This window comes from Dermacentor silvarum, chromosome 7 (assembly GCF_013339745.2).
Source record: "Dermacentor silvarum isolate Dsil-2018 chromosome 7, BIME_Dsil_1.4, whole genome shotgun sequence".
Classification (NCBI taxonomy): domain Eukaryota; kingdom Metazoa; phylum Arthropoda; class Arachnida; order Ixodida; family Ixodidae; genus Dermacentor; species Dermacentor silvarum.
The window spans coordinates 72,139,545-72,163,017 of record NC_051160.1 but is presented as its reverse complement, the minus strand read 5'-3'; the positions used below and the strand labels follow the sequence as shown (position 1 = coordinate 72,163,017).

At 46.9% G+C, this 23,473-nt stretch overlaps 1 protein-coding gene across 2 annotated transcripts in view; it reads left to right on the top strand.

The window, feature by feature from the left end:
- Positions 1–2,048: 2,048 nt before the first annotated feature.
- Positions 2,049–23,473, top strand: part of LOC119458954 (uncharacterized) — a 40,079-nt gene continuing 18,654 nt past the window's right edge. Inside the window, exons 1-4 of one of the 2 annotated variants that reach the window (XM_049670845.1) lie at positions 2,049–2,208; positions 7,687–7,759; positions 19,920–19,967; positions 22,507–22,554. In XM_049670845.1, the coding sequence (XP_049526802.1) occupies positions 2,195–2,208; positions 7,687–7,759; positions 19,920–19,967; positions 22,507–22,554 (183 nt within the window). In that variant the 5' untranslated portion in view covers positions 2,049–2,194. The remainder of the gene's footprint in view (positions 2,209–7,686; positions 7,760–19,919; positions 19,968–22,506; positions 22,555–23,473) is intronic. The other variant, XM_049670846.1, reaches the window with a different exon arrangement.

Below are 23,473 nucleotides of genomic sequence, written 5' to 3'. Positions count from 1 at the left end.
GTCGTAATTTTGACTGGCAGTGTTTCCAGAGGCTCAAGGTTCCTAACGCCTTGCCTAGCCTGCCTGTGGAGTAAGAGTTCGGATTTGCTCGGCGATAGCTTTAGTCCTGTGTCTGTGAGGAACTCCTCCGTCACCTCTATGGCCCCCTGTAAGGATTGCTCTAGTTTGGCCAGAGATCCCCCCGGAGACCAGATTGTAATGTCGTCCGCATAAATTGCGTGGCCCACTTTTGGGAGTTCGGCTAGCCTGTTAGAAAATTTATGCATGGCGATGTTAAAGAGTAACGGGGATAGGACCGAGCCCTGAGGAGTTCCGCAGTTGCACAGTTCATAAGAACCGCCCGAAATCGTACCCAATTGAAGGAGCGCATAAGGAGCTAAGAACAAGAGAGCAATTTTTTTACAGGCCGTGAACTACCTGCCCAGACGGACGAAAATGAACAGATGTATCGGTTGTGCTACCGCTGCTGCCGAGCCACTGTCCTCAGGGTCGATGATTTATAGCGAAGATCGGTGATGGTGGTGGTACCCAGTGGTAGGAAATCGTCGGTAGCGTCAGCTGGAGATAGCAGCAGAGCCGAGGAATCACCACGTGCAGAAGACGCATGGCGCAGTGCAGCCGTGTGCCTGATATTATGATAATTTTGGAGCCTTTTTACCTTGTTCTACATTTCTGTTCTGCTGCTGTTCGTGAACGGATGTGTTAATTTTACGCTGTTAGTGTAAATCTTTTTATTTATACAATAATATTTATTATACGGCTGTACTGAAAGGGTTGTGAATTTCTACATAAATTAAACATCATCAATATTTGTTTGGGCATCTACTTGTTATGATGCAAGAGCTTCCTTTTGCATATAGTGCGGCAATGGTTAGAAAAATGACCACCGTCCTGGGCAGCGAAATTGCGATCCGTGACGCTGTTGTGCAAGTATATGCATGTAGAGATTTCTGGGATTTTTCTCATGTTTGTTACATGGCGAAGTCAGCAGTTATCTGCAATGGAGGCCGCGTGATCGCTAATCGTTATCACGATCTGTTCAGCTCTGGTTCTTACGTTGACCAGCCGTCAAACCGAATAATGACTTCCAAACCACAACTGGTAGATCGAGCTACCCTCGAGTGTGAAAAGTGGGAACGGCCGCGGTAGTCCTACTCGTTAGCTGCAGCGCCACGCATCGTAATTTTGCCGCTCCAATCGCGGGTTACTCGCGCTGATCTTTTTCCGTTGTCAGCGAACAAAAAGAAAAAAAGAAAAAAAGAAATGAAAGTAAAGCTAAGCTGAAAATTAAGCTGCAAAAACGAGCAAAAATGCCTTACAACGGATTTTGACCGCGGTTTCAGCATGATTCTTTAGGTATTTGCAAATACGTTTTGCACTGACGTCATCGTAGCCGCAATGCTGGTGCACCGACACGGTCATAAGCTGGGTCCGTGACGTCACATGAAAGCTATCAATACTATTACTTTCAGTGACCTTAGTCGTAGCCGCCATGCTGGTGCACCGGCACGGTGATAAGGTGGGTCTGTGACGTCACGTGAAAGCTACCAATTCTGGATTTATTGCGACGTTTTTAAAAGTTTACATCGTCAACATAATAGATTAAATCTGGACATTAGACTAAATATACGGCGTTTTCTAGCGTATGAGCTTCTATTCCGCGTCTTCTTTCAGACGTTTTAAATGTCTGAGATAAATGGTAAAAAAAGAAAAAAAAAAGTTACGTATCCCCATCATGCTACCTGGGTCGATTTCATCATCGTCGTTCAGGAACTGCAGTAGCTACTAGCTTGTCTGCGGTGTGCGATGTTGACAACGCGCGAAATGCCATAGCGGATGCGATTGGGACAGCAATCTTGAGGTGACGCGAGCTCAGCCGTCTAAAACCACCGCTCAGCTAATCTGCATTCTGCAAGGGCGTCGCGCCCGAGAGCACTCGAGTGCGTGGCTTTGGAGTTCGCAACGGGGTAACTTGAAGCGCCCTTGTACTATCAAGGGACCTTGCGTCGCACAGGATGGTGGCGCCATCTCTCGATTCTTCTTGCAACAGTCGCCGTGGCACGCTTATCTCGGCGGTGTGATCGGTGTCTTTCCGGCATTCCTTTCAAGTTTCGATCAGATCAGTGCGCGTAGTTTCCGCAAAAAGCGTCTCGCCACCGGCATATAGCACCGACGGGGCTTCTTGCTTTCTGCAATGAACGAAGAGTAGTAAGTTGTCTCTCATTCTTGATTGAGAAGTGGTTAAAGTTCCTTCGGGGCATCGACGAGAGCCTCTGTCCGAGCCTTGCCTGGGAAATTTGAAATGCTCTCACAACGCATCGCTGGTACATTTAGTTCGTCATGGCTCTGTAAGGGCGCCAGGGTCTACGAAGTGACGGGGGAGAGAAGCACACAGTTGTCACAAACGTTCGTATCTACAGACCAAAAATTGTGAGTGTAGACCGTTACGCCAATAACTGCAAACGCTATTTGTGGCTTTCGTACCAGGCCCCTGTCGCGGAGGTAAGATTGATTGTGAGAACCTGTTCGCGCATAGTCTATGCGTTTGTTGCAAAAGCGCTGCCCGTTACACTGAATGACTACTGTAGTCACACGCACGCACGCACGCACGCACGCACGCACGCACGCACGCACAAGGAGCAAGAGCTTCGCCGACTACCGCCAAAAATGTGACCATCGCGTATAAATTGTTTCCGGTGAGCGTTTTTCACGAGGCAATCTTTGTTGCGACCCGCCGCGGTGGCTTAGCGGCTATGGTGTTGATCTGCTAAGCACGCGATCGCGGGTTCAAATCCCGGCCGCGGCGGCCGCATTTCGATGGGGACGAAATGCAAAAACGCCCGTGTCCCTTGCAGTGGCGGTATGTTAAAGAACCCCTGGTGGTCAAAATTAATCCGGAGCACCCCCCCCACTATGGCGTGCCTCATAATCAAATCGTGGTTTTCGCACGTGAAACCCAAGAATTCAAGTCAATCTTTATTACGATGTTATCGCTGAGCGCAAGACGCGCTTTTTTTATGTCGGAAGTTTCTCGAATGTTATCGTTGGTACCACGTTGTCGTTTCTCACTGAAGTTTGTGTAATGTAGGCGAACTGTGTTGTACTCTCTGGAAGGTATGAGAGCACCAGCGATTACGGTGGAACCTTCGACGAGTCATGTATAAAAACTCCGACGCGCTTGACCCTCAGATCAGATCTCCGCGATCTACGTGTATGCTTGCCGTTATCATTGTGCTGAGTGCAGTGATGTAGCCAGGAATTTCTTTCGAGAGAGGGGGGGCAAGATAACATAACATGGTGTCAGAGTAATCGTAACCAACCCATCAAATATGGCCAACGTACTCCTGCAACCACCGGCACACATTGCGCCAGGCGACAGCCCGCAACACGCCAGAGAGGAGTGGAAAGAAGCGTACACCACGTACGAACAAGCCTGTGAGTACGCCACCAAACCTGCAGCCACGCGAAAAGCGCCGTACTCCTCCACGTTCTCGGGGCTCGCGGCCGCCGCGTCGCCCAGACATTTCCCCCTCTATTCCCAACGGCCGACGGCGTGGAGCCGATGGATCAAGTTACCTGCCTCCTAGAACAGTTCGACGCGCTGTACAAGCCATAAAAAAAAAAAAAAAAAAAAAAAAAAAAAAAACGTAATACAGGCGTCTGCTGCAAGCAGAAAAGTGCGACTTCGGGGAGAAAAAAGACCGACTCATTTGCGACCGCATCGTTTTAGGAATAAAAGACGTAGCTCTGCGAGAGCGCCTTTTTCGCGAACGGGGCTTGACGCTCGACAGAATAATAATCACGTGCAAGGCAGCGTTAATTAAAAAAAAACACGTAAAAGAGCTTGAAGAGCCGAAGCTTGAAGTAGAAGCTATACAAAAGCAGAAACAACTAAAGTGGAACTCGCAACAACCAGCAACATCGTGGAACCAGCGGCAGAAACCACAAGTGAAACCGCAACAAAAATGTTGGAACAACGCACAAACCTCGCGAATTACCAGCCTATGGCTTCAACTGTTACAACTGTGGCAAATTCGGGCATTTCGCCAGCATGTGTAGGCAAGGCCAAGGAGGCAGCATCAACTCCCGAGTCCCGCCAGCGCATAGGTCTCCTCGAGGATCCACAGCGACAGGATCAGCAGCAAGCATTTTTCTTGGAGAGCCTGGACCTCTTCAACATAAGCAGCAACTCCCAACGAGGCAGCTACTCCTCCCACAAGCGCATAGGTCTCCTCAGCAATCCTCAGCAGCAGCATCACCAACAATATTTTTTCTCGGAGCGTCTGGAGCTCCACACCATAAACAACTCGGCTTGGATAGAAACGGTCAGCATAAATGGACACAACGTCGGTTTCAAGCTAGCCACCGGCTCCGACATAAATATAATTCCCGAGAATCAACCGAGAATCAATCAATTCAGGCTTGCCGATTGACTGACTGTACGGTGAAACTTAACGAAAGCGCCAGTGCGACTCGGACCTTCGAGACGGACTTCGTAAACAATCCGTTTGGATATGTGTGCGACGTGTGTGAAAGACTGTGGCACATGAAAGACTTGACGCCGGTAAGTAGTGCCATGCGTGAAACGTTGAGTTTAGCGGCGCCGCCTGAGTGGGCTGAAACCGTGGCGCCGGTTTGTACAACGTGCAAGAACTTTCTTGTTAGATTCCACTCTTTAGCATTACCATTGGGTATCGTTACCCGCCCATGCCACCAGGTCTACCGCTTCTGAACGATGTGGCCGAACGTTTACTTTCGCCACGGATTCCATTCGTTCAGATCCGTCGTCTAATGAAATGGTCACACAATGCATATACCGTGTCTGCCATTGCAGCAGCAGTAAGCATGATAATCCACCTAATCCTAGACAACCAGGAAAGCTAAACATAACCAGCTGAACCTTCGCTCACGCTACGTATATCCTGGCATAGCCGAGCTAAGCCACTGCTATTTTTTTATTGGGGATACCTGTGTCCGCCAAAACATGGAGCACTCAGCTACGGGTGTAGCCAGAGGGGGGGGGGGGTTACACCGGGCTCGTCCCCCCCCCCCTCCACAACCCTAAAATTTTCAAGCGAAGCTTGTACTGGCTCACAAGTTTCGGTGGCGTTGCAGTCACGAAAAAAGTCACGTGTGGGGCATACCCGCATTGGATATGCGCGTATGAGCCATGGATATGCGGGCATGAGCCAGGGACAAGACAGAAAGAAATAAAGAAGGAAAGAGAGACAGGAAGGAAGGAATGAAGAAAGAAAGAGTGGGTGCGAGAAAAGCAGCGCCGGCGCCGGATCACGTGATGCCCGGGAAAGGGAAGGAAAAGGGGTTGGCGCGCGCTCCGCCGGGCTTCCCTTGCCTCAGATCAGTCTCGGCGATTGGTTGGGAAGGCCATGCGTGGTGCGTTCCGCCGAGGAGCATGCAGCGTTTGAGCAACGGCGCCGCGAACTCACTCGGGAAAGGGCTCGTCGTCGACATGCCGATTCTAGTGGCGGTGGTGGACTTCCGAAACCCAGGCGAAACGTCAGCGAAAAGCAGCGGACCCAGAGTCGCGGAAGGGCGATGTTGAGGCCAAACGTCAGCGAAGAGCCGCCGCCCCGAATTGCGGGAGCGCGATGTTGAGGCCAATCGTCAGCGTCGTCTTGCCCTCCAGGAAACGTGACAACGGTGGTGTACGCCTCGGCAACGATAGCGCCAACTTCCCCGGTTCGACGGCCAGGTTTCAACGCAAGTTTCTCAACCAGAACGTTCATGATAGACATGTTCGGCTGGGTGATGCCCAACGACGATACGCTCATTCTTATCGTGGGGGCAATATTCACTATAGCAGACCCACCAAAGTTACAGCTTCGCTGGCTTCCATCTGCACAGTAGTGGAAGTTCTTTGAATTTTTGTTTTATTTATGGACACTCTAGGCGAATTTCTGCCGTCGCCGTCGTCGTCGCCGTGAGGTTCGGTATAAAGACCACGGGCAATAAAATAGTCGCCGCGCGCCGGATGCTGTAATGGTGCCCTAGAATTAGGGCTCTATCCTCTGGGACTTCATTACAAAACACCAAATAAAGTTTACTACTACTACTACTACTACTACTACTACTACTACTACTACTACTACTACTACTACTACTACTACTACTACTACTACCACCACTACTACTACTACTACTACTACTACTACTACTACTACTACTACTACTTCTACGTTTTGTTTCAGGAATCTCTGATTGGAGCTTGTCATTGCACTGAATGGTGAGAGAGAGAAAAAAATTTGTCGCAGTTTCACCCTAAAGGCGAAGCATCAATTGCGATAGCAAATTAGTAGAGAGCCATACGGAGTAAGGATATTAGTTTTATCCGCTGTATAAACTTGGACATGCAGCAGCACCAGCAACGTGCAGAACTGTTGTCGACGCCGTCGGCGTTTGCCCGCGTTCGCACCGAACGCGCGCGGCGTTGGTGACTGTTGTGGGGGCGGCTCAGAGGTTTTCGACGAGATAAAAACGGGGCACTCGTCGAGCAGCGTCGGAAGTCTTTCTCGCCTAGCAACGTTTTTACATAATTAGGCATTTGGTGTCGCAGCTCAACGTCGCCTCCGCTCCCTCCCTTCCGTCCCACCACGGCCTTTCACGCGACGGAATAAGTCGCGCTTGCTCTCTCTCTCTCTTTATATATATATATATATATATATATATATATATATATATATATATATATATATAGTGATTGTAAAAGAGGAAAAAGACGCTTCATTCTGCAGCCCTTCAGGGAACACGGCGCAGAAGGCGCGTTTGCTCTCCGCCGTGCGTTCGCTCCCCGTGAAAGCGCGCGTCCCTCGCGCCCTTTAACTTGTACATACAGCATACGACGCGCGAAGACGATTTCATCGTCGTTGACATCATACGGAACCTCACGGCGACGGCCGATGGCATAAACCCGCTTTGGGGTGTCCATATAGTTGCCATCGCAATAAAATGCTTTAATGGACGCTGGAGATGTTTGCCTGGCCATGCATGCTACCCCAGTCGGCAGGGACGGTGCGTGAGATAATCCATTCATACACGATGCACGCGCACACACCATTAACAAGCACTCAGAGTAACAAGCAACTAGAGTACCTTGTCAAGACCACTCTCCATAACGAAGTCATGGAGGGCCTTCGTTGAGAGAAAAGCAGTAACACTGCTGTAATAAGGTTCTAGGGTGCTCTCCATCTCAAAGAAGCTTTGATTTATATTGATACGGAACAGCCGCCTCAGTGTGGCTGTACTGAGGACAAGGAAGACGACGTGTTCCCGCTTGATATAGCGTCGCCATTTTTGCCTCCGTTAACTTACCTGTAAATAAATTGTAAATAGCGCCTTGGGCATCAGCTACACGTAACATTATTTAAAGCAGATATTCAGAAATGCCACAAAGCGCGCGCAGATGCATCAAACTTGATTATAGTTTGCGCACACATTGCGCACTGAACTACGAGATGTGACAGTGAAAGTTACGCTTACAAGAAATTTGCAGTGGTAGAGCAATGTTTGGCGGGGAGCCAAGGGTAGACGGGGTCCTTTATCTTGCTGTCCAAGTAGTGGTGTTCGATTAGATGCGCGCTCCGTATACAACAAACTTTACAATTGACACTTTCGCACATGAAATCGATTTATGATATGTGCTTGTGGTTGTCTTACTTCTATTTGCAGTGATGTCGTGTTGAATATCCTTATTGTTGGGGAAAAATGTGTCGGCAAGACTGCCCTTCAGCTCAGATTTACGGTGAGAATCTTTCACTTCTTATGTAGGCCATGCACGATTGGTTTTTATACTTGCTGTGACATGAGCTACTGATGCTAGTCGCTATTTGGGTCTGATGATAAAGTGCGTCCATTCTGTTTTTAAATTCATTGTTGGTAAGCAACTGTATAATTTGTGCATTCTTCCTAGTCGTTTGTTTTACAGGGCCAATTTGTGTGATGAAAACAAAGCTTGAAAATAACTGGTGTCAGCAAAATGTGTGACAAAACAACAGAAACATCCACCATGTTCCCGGTATGCCCCTGGCTACGCGTAGGGATGCAAAATTTTCTAATAGTTTGAAGCTGTGAGAAAAACATAAAAAAATGTTTTTTTTTTACATTTCGGAAACACTGGAAAAATATCCAAACCATTCTTAGCATACGAAAGTAATAATAATATCAGCAGATGAGGGTGCATGCGAATACAAAGTTCGAAAAGTTTGGGTAACATATGGACTTTATATAACTAATAACCTACATTTTATCCGCTCGAAAATTCTTGGTAGCTTTCGAAATTCTTGTCTACCGGCCATGAAAGCTGCGCACCTTTTTCTATTAAGGAGGGGAGGCTGGTATGCTGTCTGCACACTTCCGGAACTTTAGTTTTCACGAAGTGTTTGCCATAGGGTTAATTATAAGTCGCAGGTTCGCCATGTCAAAAACTAGTTCAAACATGTGGGCACTGTTAGACACAGGGAACGGTAAGAAAAGAGCAATCATAAATATGTATCGATTCACTGCTGCGACCCGCTGTAAACCAGTTAACGATGGTAAAGTATTCTTTCCTAACTGTATGTGAGGAGTTTTTTTTCCTAAAAGAAGCAAATACAGAAACCGAAACTGGGCTAAATTTAACGGAAACGTAAAGTACACCTAGGTGTCTTTTATTTTAATAATGATTGTAACCACAGCACGTCGATTCCTGATTGTAACGTGTACTCTAAAAAACAGTTTCGAATCAAAAGTGAGCCAAGTGCTGCACCTGCTTGAACCAAAGTGAGCCAGATCCATTCAACCAGTGCTGCGTGAACGCCTCCTGACCAAAACAACTAACATGGCCGCGTGCAGTCTGTTTCACGTGCGCTAGTTGAATTGTTATCGTGTTTTTGGTCAAAGACGGTACATTTCAAATGGAAGACGACGGAAATGAAGAGATTGGGGACCACTCTGTTCCTAGAAGAAGAAGAAGTGATCCCAAACAGAGGATGCAACTGACGAAGAGAGATTGGTGATGTTAGGTTTGTCGCAAAGTATTGCGATATTGCTCATGCGCTGATATTTAGTCTTTTTTGGGTGGTCAATGCAAGCGCAAATAAAATGGTTCAATCAAAATGAGCGAATTACTGCGTTACATATCTATAAGAGCCAAATCCAAACTTTACTCCTGAACTGGGGCGATAGTAGGCTATGTATATTTAACTGCAATATAGCTTTGATGTATTTTGGTGACATGGGCGCACTGACAAAAAATTGTTGGAGCAAGCTCGACCGTATATTCTCAGCAGCAAACAACTGCGTTTTTCGCAGATCCGTTTAATGTGGAGTTGGCCGTTTTAGAAAAAGGACGCCTCCGTAATCATTGCGTGAACAAAAATGTTCCTAATTGAAGAAATAAAAACCAAACCTTTTTTCCCTACATTTTTTATTGCAAATTCACTCCAAAACATAGATGTGACTTCGTGAAATATTTTTTTCTCTCGTATATGGGTAGTTCTGGCGTACGATAACTTTTCATAACTTGCTATATTGAGCCTCTGGTAGGGTGGCTAGATTTGCAAGGCGTGAAAACCGGCCGCTCCAAGCTTGTCGGGATGCGCGATTCCGCCGTAGTGGCGCTGTCGTCGGGGGCGCGGGAGCACCGCAGCTGCTTGTCGCGTCTGACATTGCAGTCGCCCTGCGTGTTGCTTGCTTTTCGCAGGTGTAAGATATGTTAGGTGTAAGAAAAGTGTACAATCATTGTATTCTACCGGTGCTAACATATGTGGCAGAAACTTGGAGGTTAACAAAGAAGCTCGAGAACAAGTTAAAGACCACACAAAGAGCCATGGAACGAAACATGTTAGGAGTAACGTTAAAAGACAGGAAGAGAGTGGTGTGGGTCAGAGAGCAAACGGGGATAGCCGATATTCTAATTGACATTAACAGAAAAAAATGGCGCGGGGCAGGCCACGAAATGCGTAGGATCATTAAAGTTACAGAATGGACACCAATGGAAGGGAAGCGCAGTAGAGAACGGCAGAAGACTGTGTGGGTTGATGAAGTTAGAAAATTTGCAGGTGCAAGTTGGAACATGGTGTTGCCACATAGAAGCTCTTTGCTCCAAGCTAGCATATGGCTATTATGCTCTTCTCATGGCACGGGAACATTTTCAAACATTCTCCGTATTTTGTATTTTTCATTTATTCAATCCCATTTATTGTACTGTATTGAGTCATGGACATGGACTTTCACGACGTACCTAGAACCTATTCGACGCCTTCAAGAACGAGCCGTCCGCACCCTTACTTTTTCTGAGCGAAATGAAACAAGTAAATCAATTTTTGTAAAATTACAAACACTACCCTTTGATTCTTCGCGCGAAATAAATATGGTCAAATGCGTTAATAGTATCATAACAGACAATAATCCATTTCATGTATCAATAATACGTATGCCAGCTCGCCCAACATGAAATAAAACGTTTTGCAATTTCAATATACCACTGACATGAAATACGAGGTTTTTCTCCGACCTTTGGCCGAAGAAAAAAAACTGGCATAACTGGAACGTTGAAAACCTAGTCAACCCCAAAGTAGTCTCCTTGGGACTCCACACACTTCTCCCAGTGGTGCTGCCATTGTTGGAAGCATTCTGAGAAGGCCTCTTTCGGAATGGAGTTTAGCTCAGCTGTCGTTGCAGCCATAATGTCCTATCTTAAATCGCGCTCCTTTAAATGGCCTCTTGATTTTGGGAAACAGCCAGAAGTCACAGGAGGCCATATCAGGAGAGTAAGGAGCCTGTTGAACTACAAGAGTCGTTTTTCGCCCAAAAAGTCAGTCAAGTGCGAGGAATGTGCAGGAGCATTGTCGTGGTGGATGTGCCAATTTCCTGCTTACCACAAATCCAGTCTCTTGCGCCGCACAGCATCACGTAGGCGACGGAGGACATCCCTGTAGTACTCTTTGGTGATTGTTTGCCCCTGTGGGGCGTATTCGTGGTGTAATACACCGCGGGAGTCAAAGAAAGCAGTCAGCATTACTTTGACATTGCTGCGCACTTGGCGGGCCTTCTTTGGTCTTGGTGACGTGGAATGTTTCCACTGTGACGACTGGGATTTGGTTTCCGGGTCGTACCCGTACACACAAGACTCGTCACCAGTGATTATGGTGTTCATGAAGTCGGGGTGACTGCTTGCGGAATCCAGCATGTCTTATGAGACTTCAACACGAAGTTGCTTTTGCTCCACCGTGAGCAGCTTCGGCATGAATTTTGCCGCAACTCTCTTCATGGCCAAATATTCGGTCATAATGGAATGTGCAGAAAAAGTACTGATGCCCAGCTCTTCCACAATTTCTCGGATAGTCACACGACGGTCCCACATCACCACAGCGTCAATTCGGCAATGAAGTGGTCATTTCGGCATGTTGATGGCCGACCGGAGTGTGGCTCGCTCTCCACCGATGTGCGGTCATCTTTAAACCGTTGTACCATCTATGCCATCATCTTTAAACCGTTGTATCTGTGTGCTGCTCATAGCATCGTCACCGAAAGCCGTCTGAATCTTTCGAATGGTTTCCACTTGGCTATCGCCCTGTTTCTGGCAAAATTTGATGCAGTAGCGCTGCTGCAGTCGCTCCGTCATTTTCCTTGCAATAAAGAACCGACGAGAGGACTGCGCATTATCTCACTCAAACGCTGCGTCCCAGCGACTGACTCTATTGGCTGTCGGAAAAAAATTCGCGCATGCGCACGAAGGTTCAAGGTCGGCTGATGCAAGCGCGCTTGTTTCACATCCATCAGGTGTTCGCAAAACAAAAAGAAAATAAGGTCGGATACTTTTCTAATAGACCTTGTATATATGGCCAGAGATTAGTGGAATTTATTGACATAAAAATGTGGAATAACTTACCATTTGAGGCTAAACAAAACAAAAATGTGTCACATTGGTAAAAAAAATGTACTATTTTCAGCAAATGTCTGCGGAACCTGTCTGAATATGTTCATCCCATGTACGCGACCAATAGTAGGTACTTGTTTACAAATATGTTTTTATGCGAAGTTGCAAACGAGATTTTTTTTCGCACTAACCAAGTGTTAATTACTTTCAATCTATACTGTTTTTCTATATGGTCTATGTGTTCCTTATATTTATTCTGTGCATTGATGTGTCAGAGACAAGCTTACTGCCAATTAGATATTTGTGAATGGCCCCACTACTAGCCTTTGGCTAAGGGGCCATACAGTGTTTGCACACAATTTGTACTTTGAACTTTGGAGAAATAAACTTGAAACTTTGAATCAGCTAGCGCAAGACAGGGGTGATTGGAGATCGCAGGGAGAGGCCTTCGTCCTGCAGTGGACATAAATATAGGCTGATGATGATGAAGCAATGTTAGCATTCAACAACAATGTTGCCCTTTCACGATATATGCCTATAGCACTGGACAACCTCCAACCGCGGCATCAGCACGAACCTTACACCAGTAAAATATTTCAGCCATAATGCAACCATTATTTGATAAAGCATATGTTGAAGGTATCAGATTTTTATTCCAATTTTTGCGAACGCGAAATGATCTCTCCAACTATTTATATGGCCTATCGACGTAGTTAAGGAGAGTAGCCCCAGGTTGTACCAGTCGTATCTTTTGCTAATAGTTTATTGCTTCATTGCTCTGAAAATAGCCAGCGCTAATGTGCGAGACATTATAATGACTCTTACTGCGGCAGTCACATTTGTTGCGAATGATTGTGTCCGTTTATGTATGAAAGCGTAAACTGTTATGGGGTCATTCCAATAGCCGTTTCGTTTGGCGATCGTGTCCGCCGCCGGTGGTGTCCGGTGTTTGTAGCAGCTATTGCCGGGAAGGAGAGAAAAAAACTGTGGCTCCAATCCACGCTGTGAAGGTGGTTGGACAGCGAAGCTGTAAACGACACCCACAACGATTACCCACTGCGACGTCACTTGACACGTGGCTCTACAAAAAGTGGAACCAGAGACAAGTGAAATGTACTTAACCACATCCTTTATTACTCCACGACGACATTATATTCACGCTGTTCCTCTGGCGTCTTTACTTTCCGCAGTCTACCCATGGTAGCCTGAAATGAACCGAATGAGTTGCTAGACCGTGGTGACGTCACTACGTGATTTCTATGCTGTTGGGTACTTTTCCAATCGGAGTAGCTTACGCAACCGTAATCTTTACCAGGAAACACACCCGGGAGAAGGAACGTGCTTCGCATTATTTGCAGACGTCATTATCATACATACCGCTAACTGACGCCATCGAGGTGATGCAGAAGTCTCCCAACTACATCGCCACGTAATACCATCATTCCGTGCGCATTAGGATTTTGCTGAACCAGTGAAAATGCCACCTTGTTCAGTGAGTGTCTTTCATGTCACATGACGCCCCCATGGAATCCAGAAGCCTTCCGAATTTGTATTTTACAGGGAAGCGGGTAGCCTCTCGTTGGTCGGCATTTCTTGTGTCCGCGTCCGTGGGCAAAAATGTGGGCCGATCCCGGAGGTCGTGCAATACCGGGCCGAACCGCGGCGGAGTTGAAGCAGGCTTCAAGCACTCAGCAAAGCGAAGCGAAAAGTGCATATATTCCTTGGAATCACGCGTAGAACATGCAACATACAGAACAGCATTCGTTTCAATAAAGAACAAGCACAAAACAAGCATCTGAATCACATATTTGATGACAAGCCCGCGAGAAATTCATGCGTCTACATGTGGCGTAATGGTTTCAATATCGGTCTTCTGTATGTCACAGACCCCGTGAACGAGGCGCAGACGGCGGACCAAATTCCAAAGCCGACTTATCAGCTTCCGAAAATAATTCTACGAAAGCAAGGACAATTAAGAATGGGCCCTCTGGTGCACCAGCGAACGCCGGTTGCTGTCCAAAGACCGAGTCAGAGCCCAGAGTTGTCGAAACACAACAAAATATATTCTTCACACAAGGCAGTTACACACACACTTGCACACTTAGGCTAGACACAACACAATACAAATCAGATGAGTATTCACAAAACACAGGAAAATAATTAACGACAAGCACTAAGAGTCGTACAAAAGGAATAGGAACACTAAGTGTCCAAACGTATTCACCGTGCTGGTTGGTCTTGGAGTCAGACGATCTCGGCGTAGCTCGGGCAAATCTCGAAGAAAAAGCTTCTTCCGGAAATGCAGACGCTCGATGAACTCGTCGACTAGCTTGTCGGGGAATCCCCTTCTTCCGCAGACGCTCGGTCTTCACGTTACATCTGTTTACCGGAGCGGTCTGAACTCCCCTGCTGATTCTCGCACGGCGGTTATATAGCGTCCACAGGCGTTCTCGAACTTTCCTGTCGGAGTCGTGATCTCGTAGCACGGCCAAAGCTTGGGAATCTCGTCTTTTCTTGTACTTTCGACCGCCGCCGTCGAAGCATTGTCAAGAGGGGGGGGGGGGGGGGTGATGAATCATCCGTTGGTGCATGCTCACGCTGTAGTAATGTCTCTCGACTCGCCGGGTGAGAAGGTATCTCGGGCCGCGCGTGTGCTCTCTCACTCTCTGGTTACCGTCGCTTCGTCGATGCTCTTCTGGACGTCTAGGCACCGCTTGTCGCGCCGGCTGTTTGAGGCATATGCGCTTTCCCCCTCGGTTGAAGTTGCCGTGGGGCCGGCGTGTTCTTTCGCTGGCTTGCGTGACGTGCGGCGCGCGCTTTGATTAAGCGCTCTTTTGTGACACTGTACTAGGGGTCCTGTGATCGAATCCTGCTGTCGGACAGATTCAATAATGTTTATTTGTTTTTTACGCAGCACTTTGTTGAAAATGACGAGTTTACAAAGTCACGAAGCCGTTTGAACTCGCACGCTTCAACAAACGCAATCAACCAACCACGCGGTACAGATCGTGTTTAGATTTGGTCTTCTCCATGAACGTAGCGAAAATTGTCGCCGAACCCCATCATGGTCTACCACAGCTGCCACAAAGCGATTATCACTGCCATTACCATGAAGTAATAAAAATTTCATGCCCCCCTCGACAGGTGTAGTCGTTTTGCAACAGCTTCGCTGGACATCCATGCCATTCGCAGGGCGGGATGTAGTGTCAATTTTTTATTAGTGAGGAAGCATCTATTTGGCGAAAAACTACACCAGCGACCGACCGATTGACCCGCGAAACGGCAGGGTGGTGGGAAAAGAAAGCTTCGCCTTAAAATAATCGCAGCCATTCTACTTTGTAAATGTGGGCTACCAGTGGAGCTGTTTTTCGGCAGTACGCACTACACGTGCTCCTCATACCAGCGCACGCAACATACTAACTGCATATGCGGATCTTTGCTTAGGCACGGAAATCCAGCAGGTGGCTTGTTAGCAAGCACCTGCCACACCAAATGATGGATGCGCGCTACGGCCATTAACGCTCCCGCGGCGCAGCCCAACCGAGCAGCTGGCTAAGTCAGGAGCTGGGGTAGCGGTCAAAACGCCATCAAGTTCGCGCTTCGCGACATCTCCAACGTTACCAATCACCATCAGATCGTCTCGAGCCACAGTCTGTCGCACACTGCACAACTGAATCCGAAATGTCTGTCCAGAAAGTTGCTCTGAAATTTCGCATACGCACCCTTGTGCTCCTGTGTGGCATACGCACCTGTGTCGCTTCGCCGCATTGTCCGCTTCGCGGCACCCGTCTTCCTGTCGAAACCGACGGGCAGCGTCTCGAGCACGATTTTCGCTGCTACTCGCAGCCCGTTTCCTAGCTTTAGCTGCGCCAGGTGTCAGCACATGCCTTAGCGGCTTGCTCGAGGGCGGCGCGGCGTTGTGTAGTATTGGGTAAAACCCCTTGCTTTTGGAAAGTAGCGGCACTCTTTGATCTACGCCGCGACACCCTCGCCGGCGCTGTTAACCTCCTCTTTTTCTCCCCCTCTTTCGCGGAGCCAGCGCATCTACCACGCTGAATGGCTGGGGCGCGCGATACGACCCTGTCAGGTGACCCTGACGTCACGGAAACGACGCGAAACTTGCTTTCGTGCGCTTTTAGTTTCTCCCGCCCGCCATGCGCCTTCCAAGCGGTGGTCGCCCTGCCCCTCCGAACGTGCGTTTCGTAAGTCTTTCCGTAGGAATCTGGGCTTCGTTCTCCGTGGAAATGCCTTGCTGCTAAGCGTTTCAATGCAGCAGCAGGCCAGACAAAGGGCTAGAATTATTTTCTATCTCCCGATGAGAACGCAATGTCGTGCGCCGGAAGGAGTGGCTCCATAGCATCGGGAGAAAGGATTTCGCCCCTTCCAAGCACATCGTTCTTTGCGAGGTGATTGTTTCAGCTTTCCTTATATTGGTAGGTGAAGTTGCATGGAGATTTTAATGCCTTTTGCATCGCCGGACTCTTCGTTCAGTTCAATACAGAGCACCTTTAACTGTGAATATAGTTTTTCTTTTTTTTAAGTGAGTCGCTGAACTTTTTGTTGACTCTTCGTGCCGTGACAAAGTTTTTTTGAGTTTTCGCGCGTGCGTTAGTTTCCAAGTGTATGTAATTTATAAGTTAATAGCTGTAACTCCTATTCTGTAATTGTGTGTGTGCGCGTGTGTGTGTGCGTGTGTTTGTGTGTGAGTGCCAAGGAGAAATACTTCGTAGTTAAAGGGGTTGAGACACCAAATTTTGAGGGTATAAAATGCCTGCTGTAGGCTTCCTCTGCATGCAAGGACACTCAACATGAAGTGTCCGGCACAGCAAACGTTTAAAATATATTTTAATTCGCTTCCAAAGAGTGCCTAAATGCTCGTTCTCGCGATCGAGACCCATCGCTAGCGCGATTAACATCGACGTCACTGTGTTGGAAGCGTAACGCGTTTTAGTGACGTCATACCACATTAGAGTGACGTACAATGACCGGTGACCCACAGCACGGGGCAAGCCTCGAGAGCCTCGAGTCTAGAGTGCAGTATAAGCTGCATCGGACGCAGACGCAGAGTCGGAATCGGAGCTGCCGCAGCTAGCGATGGCAACTGTCGGTGTGGGTTTGTTTGCCTGCGCTGGTACATAACGTGTGTGCGAGAGCAGACGATGCAGCAGTGCGTGCGTCACAGCCTTGTGGGCCCACGTGACCAAGCTTCCTAGCCAGTGACGTCACTGTCCAACTTGGCGCCGAGAAACCGAAACCGAAAATGGTGCACATAAATAATGCGATATTAAATTATTTACCGAGAATATATGAACCTTCCAGCGTGTATCATGCTTTCTAGGGCAATAAGAAACGTTTGAAACAAACAACGCGCAAGCCACAAATTTGATGTTTCAACCCCTTTAACGTGACACTTTCTTTCGAACCACTTACCGGTCCGGTCCGCAACCTTCGGTGCCTCCTAGATTATTCTGTAGTTCAGTACCGTCAGTTATGAAACACTGGTAGCGATTTTCATCGCGCGAAAAAGCGCGAATAAGAATAATTTTGTTGAATTAAATCATACATATCTCTCTCCTGCATATAGGCTTATGAACATGAGTTGATTAAACGAAAGTAAAGATAACTCAATTAACAACCGCTCAATGATATCTTGGCAGCCATCGTGAAGTAAATAGCCGTACGCAAGAAAGCAAGTTACGTATCTGGCATGTATTATTCGCGGATGCTCATAAAGTACAATCCACGCGCTTTTCATAATCTCCCAAAACTCTGATAAACTTTTACATATTGAATGCTGTAAGTTAATTATCAATTGACGTATTCTTAGGAGTTCCCGTGTGAGCAAACCGTCTTTTTTTTCTTTTTTTTTAGAGACTTAGGGTAGTCCCAGAGGTGATGGAATACAATTTCTCGTCGTTTCATCGTGACGGAATACAGGCGCGTGCGTTAAGTTTTATATTGCCTCTTTCGCAAACACAGCACATATTTTGCACAGTGGCATTGGTACAAAGGCTTTTCGCCCACTCAATTCGGCGAATTCGTTTTAAATAAACTGTCGCATGTCTTCTTAGTTACCTTCAAGAGCCACGATTAGGAAACAAATTCTCGTGTATATTCTATCATCATCATCAGCCTATGATTATGTCCACTGCAGGACGAAGGCCTCTCCCAGTGATCTCCAATTACCCCTGTCTTGCGCTAGCGGATTCCAACTTGCGCCTGCAAATTTCCTAACTTCCATCACCCCGCCTAGTGTTCTGCCGTATATATTCTATGCTGCTTACATTATATGCGCTCAATACGCCTCCGCGTTACGAACGGCCCAAGTGGCGACGGAGAGAGAAACCGCTCAGCCACTGCTTGGTACTTATTTTTTTAGAGCGCTTCCGCTTGTTTTCATCGAAGCGTCTCAAAAAATTTCTCACGCTGTTCTATCGGAAGCGTACTTTCGTCACGACAGTTTCACAAGGGATAAATTCCCCATAGAACGCTTCAAAGGACCGAATAAACAAGCACACACGATTATAAAGCGGCTGCAGCAAGCCACTGGAGGGTTCAGCGTGCCGTGCGCACTGCGCTGGGCCGGGGAGGGGAGAAATCTGAGGAGAATTGAGGAGGAAAGCGCGTGCGCGGAGGAGAGTGTCGCTACTTTCAAGATTAAGGGGTTTTAGTATTGGGTGGTTTCTTTGCTTTCCTCTTGCTAAGCCAGGTGTCAGCACATGCCTTACCGGTTTTCTTTGCCTCCTCATGAGGGCGCGGTAGTTTCGAAGCACGGACATTGAACAAACATTGGGAGCGTAGACAATATACAGCTCCGCTGTGAAAAATCTAGGCGGGAGCATGATGTCAGACACAGAGCTTTCGCTGGGCAAGCGCGTCTTGCGCCGTTCTTTTTCTGCTTTCATTGCCAGATACCTACGTCGCGTGTTGAATCCTAGAAGTGCACACTGTAAGTTGTTTGGTTCATGGTAGGATTCAGTGCCGCTGGTTGTCGGAGTTTCCGTCGCTTTCCCTAGTCCGTTCTGCTGGATTTCTCCTGGAGACATTTGGGGCTTTCAGCATATAGTAATATGTTACTCTATGCCTTTAGTCGTCTGCCTCGATACCTGCAACACGGCTACTCGTGTCAAAACGCGCAACGTAGGGCAGGTTGCATGCGCCAGAAGTGGCGGGATGCGCCTAGTTAACCCCACCGCCGCGGCGGTGCCACCAGTCGGGAGAGGAGGTGGCAGCGCAAACGCGCTCTGTAGCATGAATCGTTGACTGTTGGGCGAATTTGTGCATCATGTTTTGTCGTTGAGTGAAATAAGGGCGGAGAAAACGATATGGACAGGACAGACGCCCACTTACAAATAACGTTTAATGCATAGCTTACAAGTAAGCGGAGAGAGGAGGCACGCATGTGCATTCAGAATGTAGATACAAGTCTCATACAGATTCACATGCGAAAGTTACAAAAAAAGAAAGACCTAACGCCTACTATGACAACTTATTTCAGTATCCGTCAGCGCTACTGACGTGCGTGATTGTGTGCTTATGTGGCCAACCTCAATGATTTCTCTCGCCAGTTTGTCATTACACTTGCTGACAATCATTGCATTGTCAAAGAGCGGAGTGTCCAGATGAAAACGATGTCCAGGTAGTTTTCTTCCGCCGTTGTTTAGCTCCACGACGCAACACTGTGGGGGGTGTTTTGCCAGCCTACAATAGATAAATCGAGTTCGCTAACCTTGTAGCCCATAGAGGTATTCTACGATTGGACTGTCTATTTACAGTCATTTTTATACTCTCAAATTCTGATTTGGCAGCCACAGACACATACTGTTTGCAACTGTCCTACCTAAACGTTGCCCCCAAGGTGGCCGAAGAGCTCAAGTTTGTAGGCGCGACTCGAGACGGCGGCGGCCGCATTTCCATGGGAGCGATGCACGTAAAGAACCGCAGGTGGTCAAAATATACCAGATCTCCTCAAACCCTTTGCGCTGTTTTGGAGCCTAAAACTCCATAATATATTTTAAAGTCTTCTTGTGTTTTTGCGTTACAGGATTGTGCCTTCACAGTAAACAACCGGATGACACTTGGTCTTGACTACGTACGTATGCCTTCTACATGTTTATCTGCCGTGCGAGAAAGAGATGGCTGATTGTACAAACCATCGCCACTGGCAACATACTAGGTATTGCTTTGAGGTAGGGCAATTTGCTGATGTGTTGTATATGCTACACGAGGAGTTGCTAGAGCACAGTGCGGAGGTGTTCTGGTGGAGTGGTCCGGCTCCCCTGCGAGTGGAAGGCCACAGGGCAAGCGTTATTTAACTGTAAGCGCAATACCGCTTCACGGTAAACAGCCCTCATGCATTCAGCTAGCAGTATCTAGAGCTGGAAATGTGATATTTTAAGAAGCAGGAAAGCTTCTACAGAGCTTAGGCTGTGTAATCTCACGCAGTCCACTCGCATTCATTTCAACTCGCAGAGACAGGATATTTTTGTTTCAATTTACTAAGTACTAACGACCCTAGATTGAGTGAAAACTCCCCAAAGCGGACATTTCAACTATCCCAAATGGGTGGCTGTCCCAATTAATTATTATTATTATTATCATTTGATTTGTACACATATACACACAAGGACACAAAGGCATTAAGGAGGGAGCAAGCTGACAACTGCCACCGAGAGGGGCACAACGCCTGCCTACTCCTATAGGAGGAGGGAATAGAGGAAATGAAAATATGTGAAAAGAAAAGAGGAAATCAAGAAATGACGGAGACACAGGCAGAACAAAAAAGAAAAATACAAATAATGTCTATAAACGGGAGGCCAAGTCAGTGTCCTTCAGAAAACTTAGCAGGGCTCGATGGACCTGGTCACGTCTTGCAGCTAAATGTTGCCAAGAATGAAGCAAAATAACAAAGGGCTTTACAGAAACGGCGCCTAGTGTACGTTGATGGGCGTTGTTCACGCTGGTCATGAGCATTATTTGCGTTGTGCGCGAATGAATGTTTAATACGGCCTAATTAAAATTCTATTGAACTCGCCTAATTGATAAGGTGTCAATGCACAAGTTGTGGATGATGTCGAATCAAGTTGATAGTCGTTATAGTGAGGGAATGTCGGAGAACATAAATTACAATGGCCAGTCACACAAATACCTTAAATTTGTTATCAAATTTCAAGATTTTGTGTCACTGGCCTGTATAAGCTTGCAAAATTATTGCTGTAGTGTAAAAAAAAAACAAAAAAAAAAAACATTCGGTAGGTGGTGGAAACGTGCAAATGCAAAACACTGTCACAATATCAATGTAAAGATGTCCGCCCCACTTGAGACATGCTACAAATTAGAACAAGTCTTGTCGTCAGATTTTTGACAAGGAGTAAAACCTATTGAAATTCTACGAAGAATGACGGTTAAGTTTGTTGCTGCATGTTTGTCACAGCTAAGCAGGTTTACGTGTGGATTAGATAATTCACGCTTCGCGTGACGTCTGTAAAAGGTTCTCGTCACCGGAGACAAGCAAATCAAGTTATGATGCCAAAACATGAAATTTCTCGTCCTCATGCTGCCCATGTAAGAGTTGCGACTACTCAAACCTACGATCGAAGTGTCTTACACGTTATCCTTACTCACGGATTCTCGCGCCGAGTGATTATAACGTTTTCTAGAAAGTACTGGAGACGATGCATGAGTGGCTTAACAGCCTATAAACTGATAATTTTCGCGCATATTAAGACACTCTCCAAGCGTTAGAAACTTGTATTGAACCTGGGAGAGATTTGTAGAGAGACGATGCTAAAGTCGTTCTCACTCGCTCAGTAAATATTTTTAAAGAAAACAAGGCAGCCACAACTCCAGTTGAGTGCTACGTAATGCGAAGCATTGTTGTTGGGCGCTCACGAAACGTGACAATTTTCTGAAGGGAAACGGATGGCTGCAAGTTGTGAAGACGAAATCTTCATATGGAATTGCATTGTTAGAGACGATGATCATGTTAAATTTTACAAGTTTACATGGTTAAAGTAGGTATCACACTTATACAATGCACATCACTTGACAGAATTACTAAATGTCAGTCGGTTCACTGATTGTGGTTTCGACCGGTGACAGCACTACAGTTTCACTGGTGGGGTTAATGCTGTGTTAGAGTTCCTGTATGTGCTTCTCCTCTCTAAAGGATTTTATGTAGGAACTATATGCTAGGCACTTTCTTCCCGAGAAAGTGACGTCGGTCCACGTGCGCCTGGGGGCAGCCATTTACACTGAGACTGCGACGATACGCCATTTCTTCAGCTGCATGCCTATGTCTCCGATTAAATATTTTTACAATACTAGCAATGATTTCGCCAACTTGCAGGCAAGTGTCACGGAAATGAGAAATTTTTTAACTAGCTTAAGGTTTGCATTTCACTGGCTCTTGTGGTTTCCTGCCCCAGCCTTTACCGATAAAGTGTCTTCGGAGATGCATGTGTTCCCTACCTATTCCTTCTTTCACCTGCTTCGTCATCACTTTTCCCGAAGACCCAACCTTATACCCACGTCTCGCGCTGCCAACGCGGCGAACAGCATTTCATTTTGTTTGTACAGATATACATATCAGCTGTGCATCTTTGAAAGTGTATTGTGCGATTTACTTGCAGAGAAATAAAGTGATACAGTTAGACGGCAGCAGGATAATGGTGGTCGTTGTAAGTATTTGTTTTCACATTTGTGTAGGCTTTTCAAAGAGAAAGTGGTTTTTGACTGATAAGTGGGGAGGTTTGTCTGGTGCCATGCCTAGCACGTTGCTTCCGGTGAATGCGATGATAAATGAAGTTATACAGGACATGGGACCCTTAACACACACATACGCAATCAAAGTATCTTGTTGATACCAATGCCCCGGGAAAACACAGCACCAATTCTACACTCAGAATCACCACGCCCGAGCAGTGGGATGCCATGCTGCTCAGCGAATGCCCGGAGGACTAACTCTGGGTAGTCTGGCTGGCCGACTCAAAGTCTGTCCTCCGCCTGAGGAAGGGCAGCTCCAGTGGGGCTATTATTCTGCCCTCCTCCCCCCCCTGCCTTCCTTGGCCCCAGCAAGAACTTTCACAAAGTTCTGCCTCTCTCACTCTCTCGCAAAAGGTATAAAGCCTTAATGTAGCCTGGGACGCACATGCGGCACTTGTCTATGGTCCAAGTACATGTAGTAACTGAAGGTGTCAACCCTGAGGTACATTGAGTGCGGGAGTCATAGGACAGTCCTTTGGAGTGCAAATGACAGGGCTTGGAATAGTCTTCGTGGGCAGTACTGACCGCATCTGGAGCTGATTGCATCTGTGTTTAAAGGTATGATCCATTGCAAGCAGCGTGTTTAATTTATCCTACTGAAGCGTTACATATGCTATTCCAATAACTCTGTATGATTTCTGTGTAATCTTTATGGACTTATGGATTCCATACAAGGATCGTGCGGACAACATATGGAAATACTGGAGTGCATACGGAGCGTTCTAGTAGTTAATTCTGTCATTAAGCTTCTGTCATTCACTCATAAGTTGCACCACATTCTTGATGGATCATCTTGCGTAGACTGCACCTTCTTGGGTTTTCCGAATGCGTTCA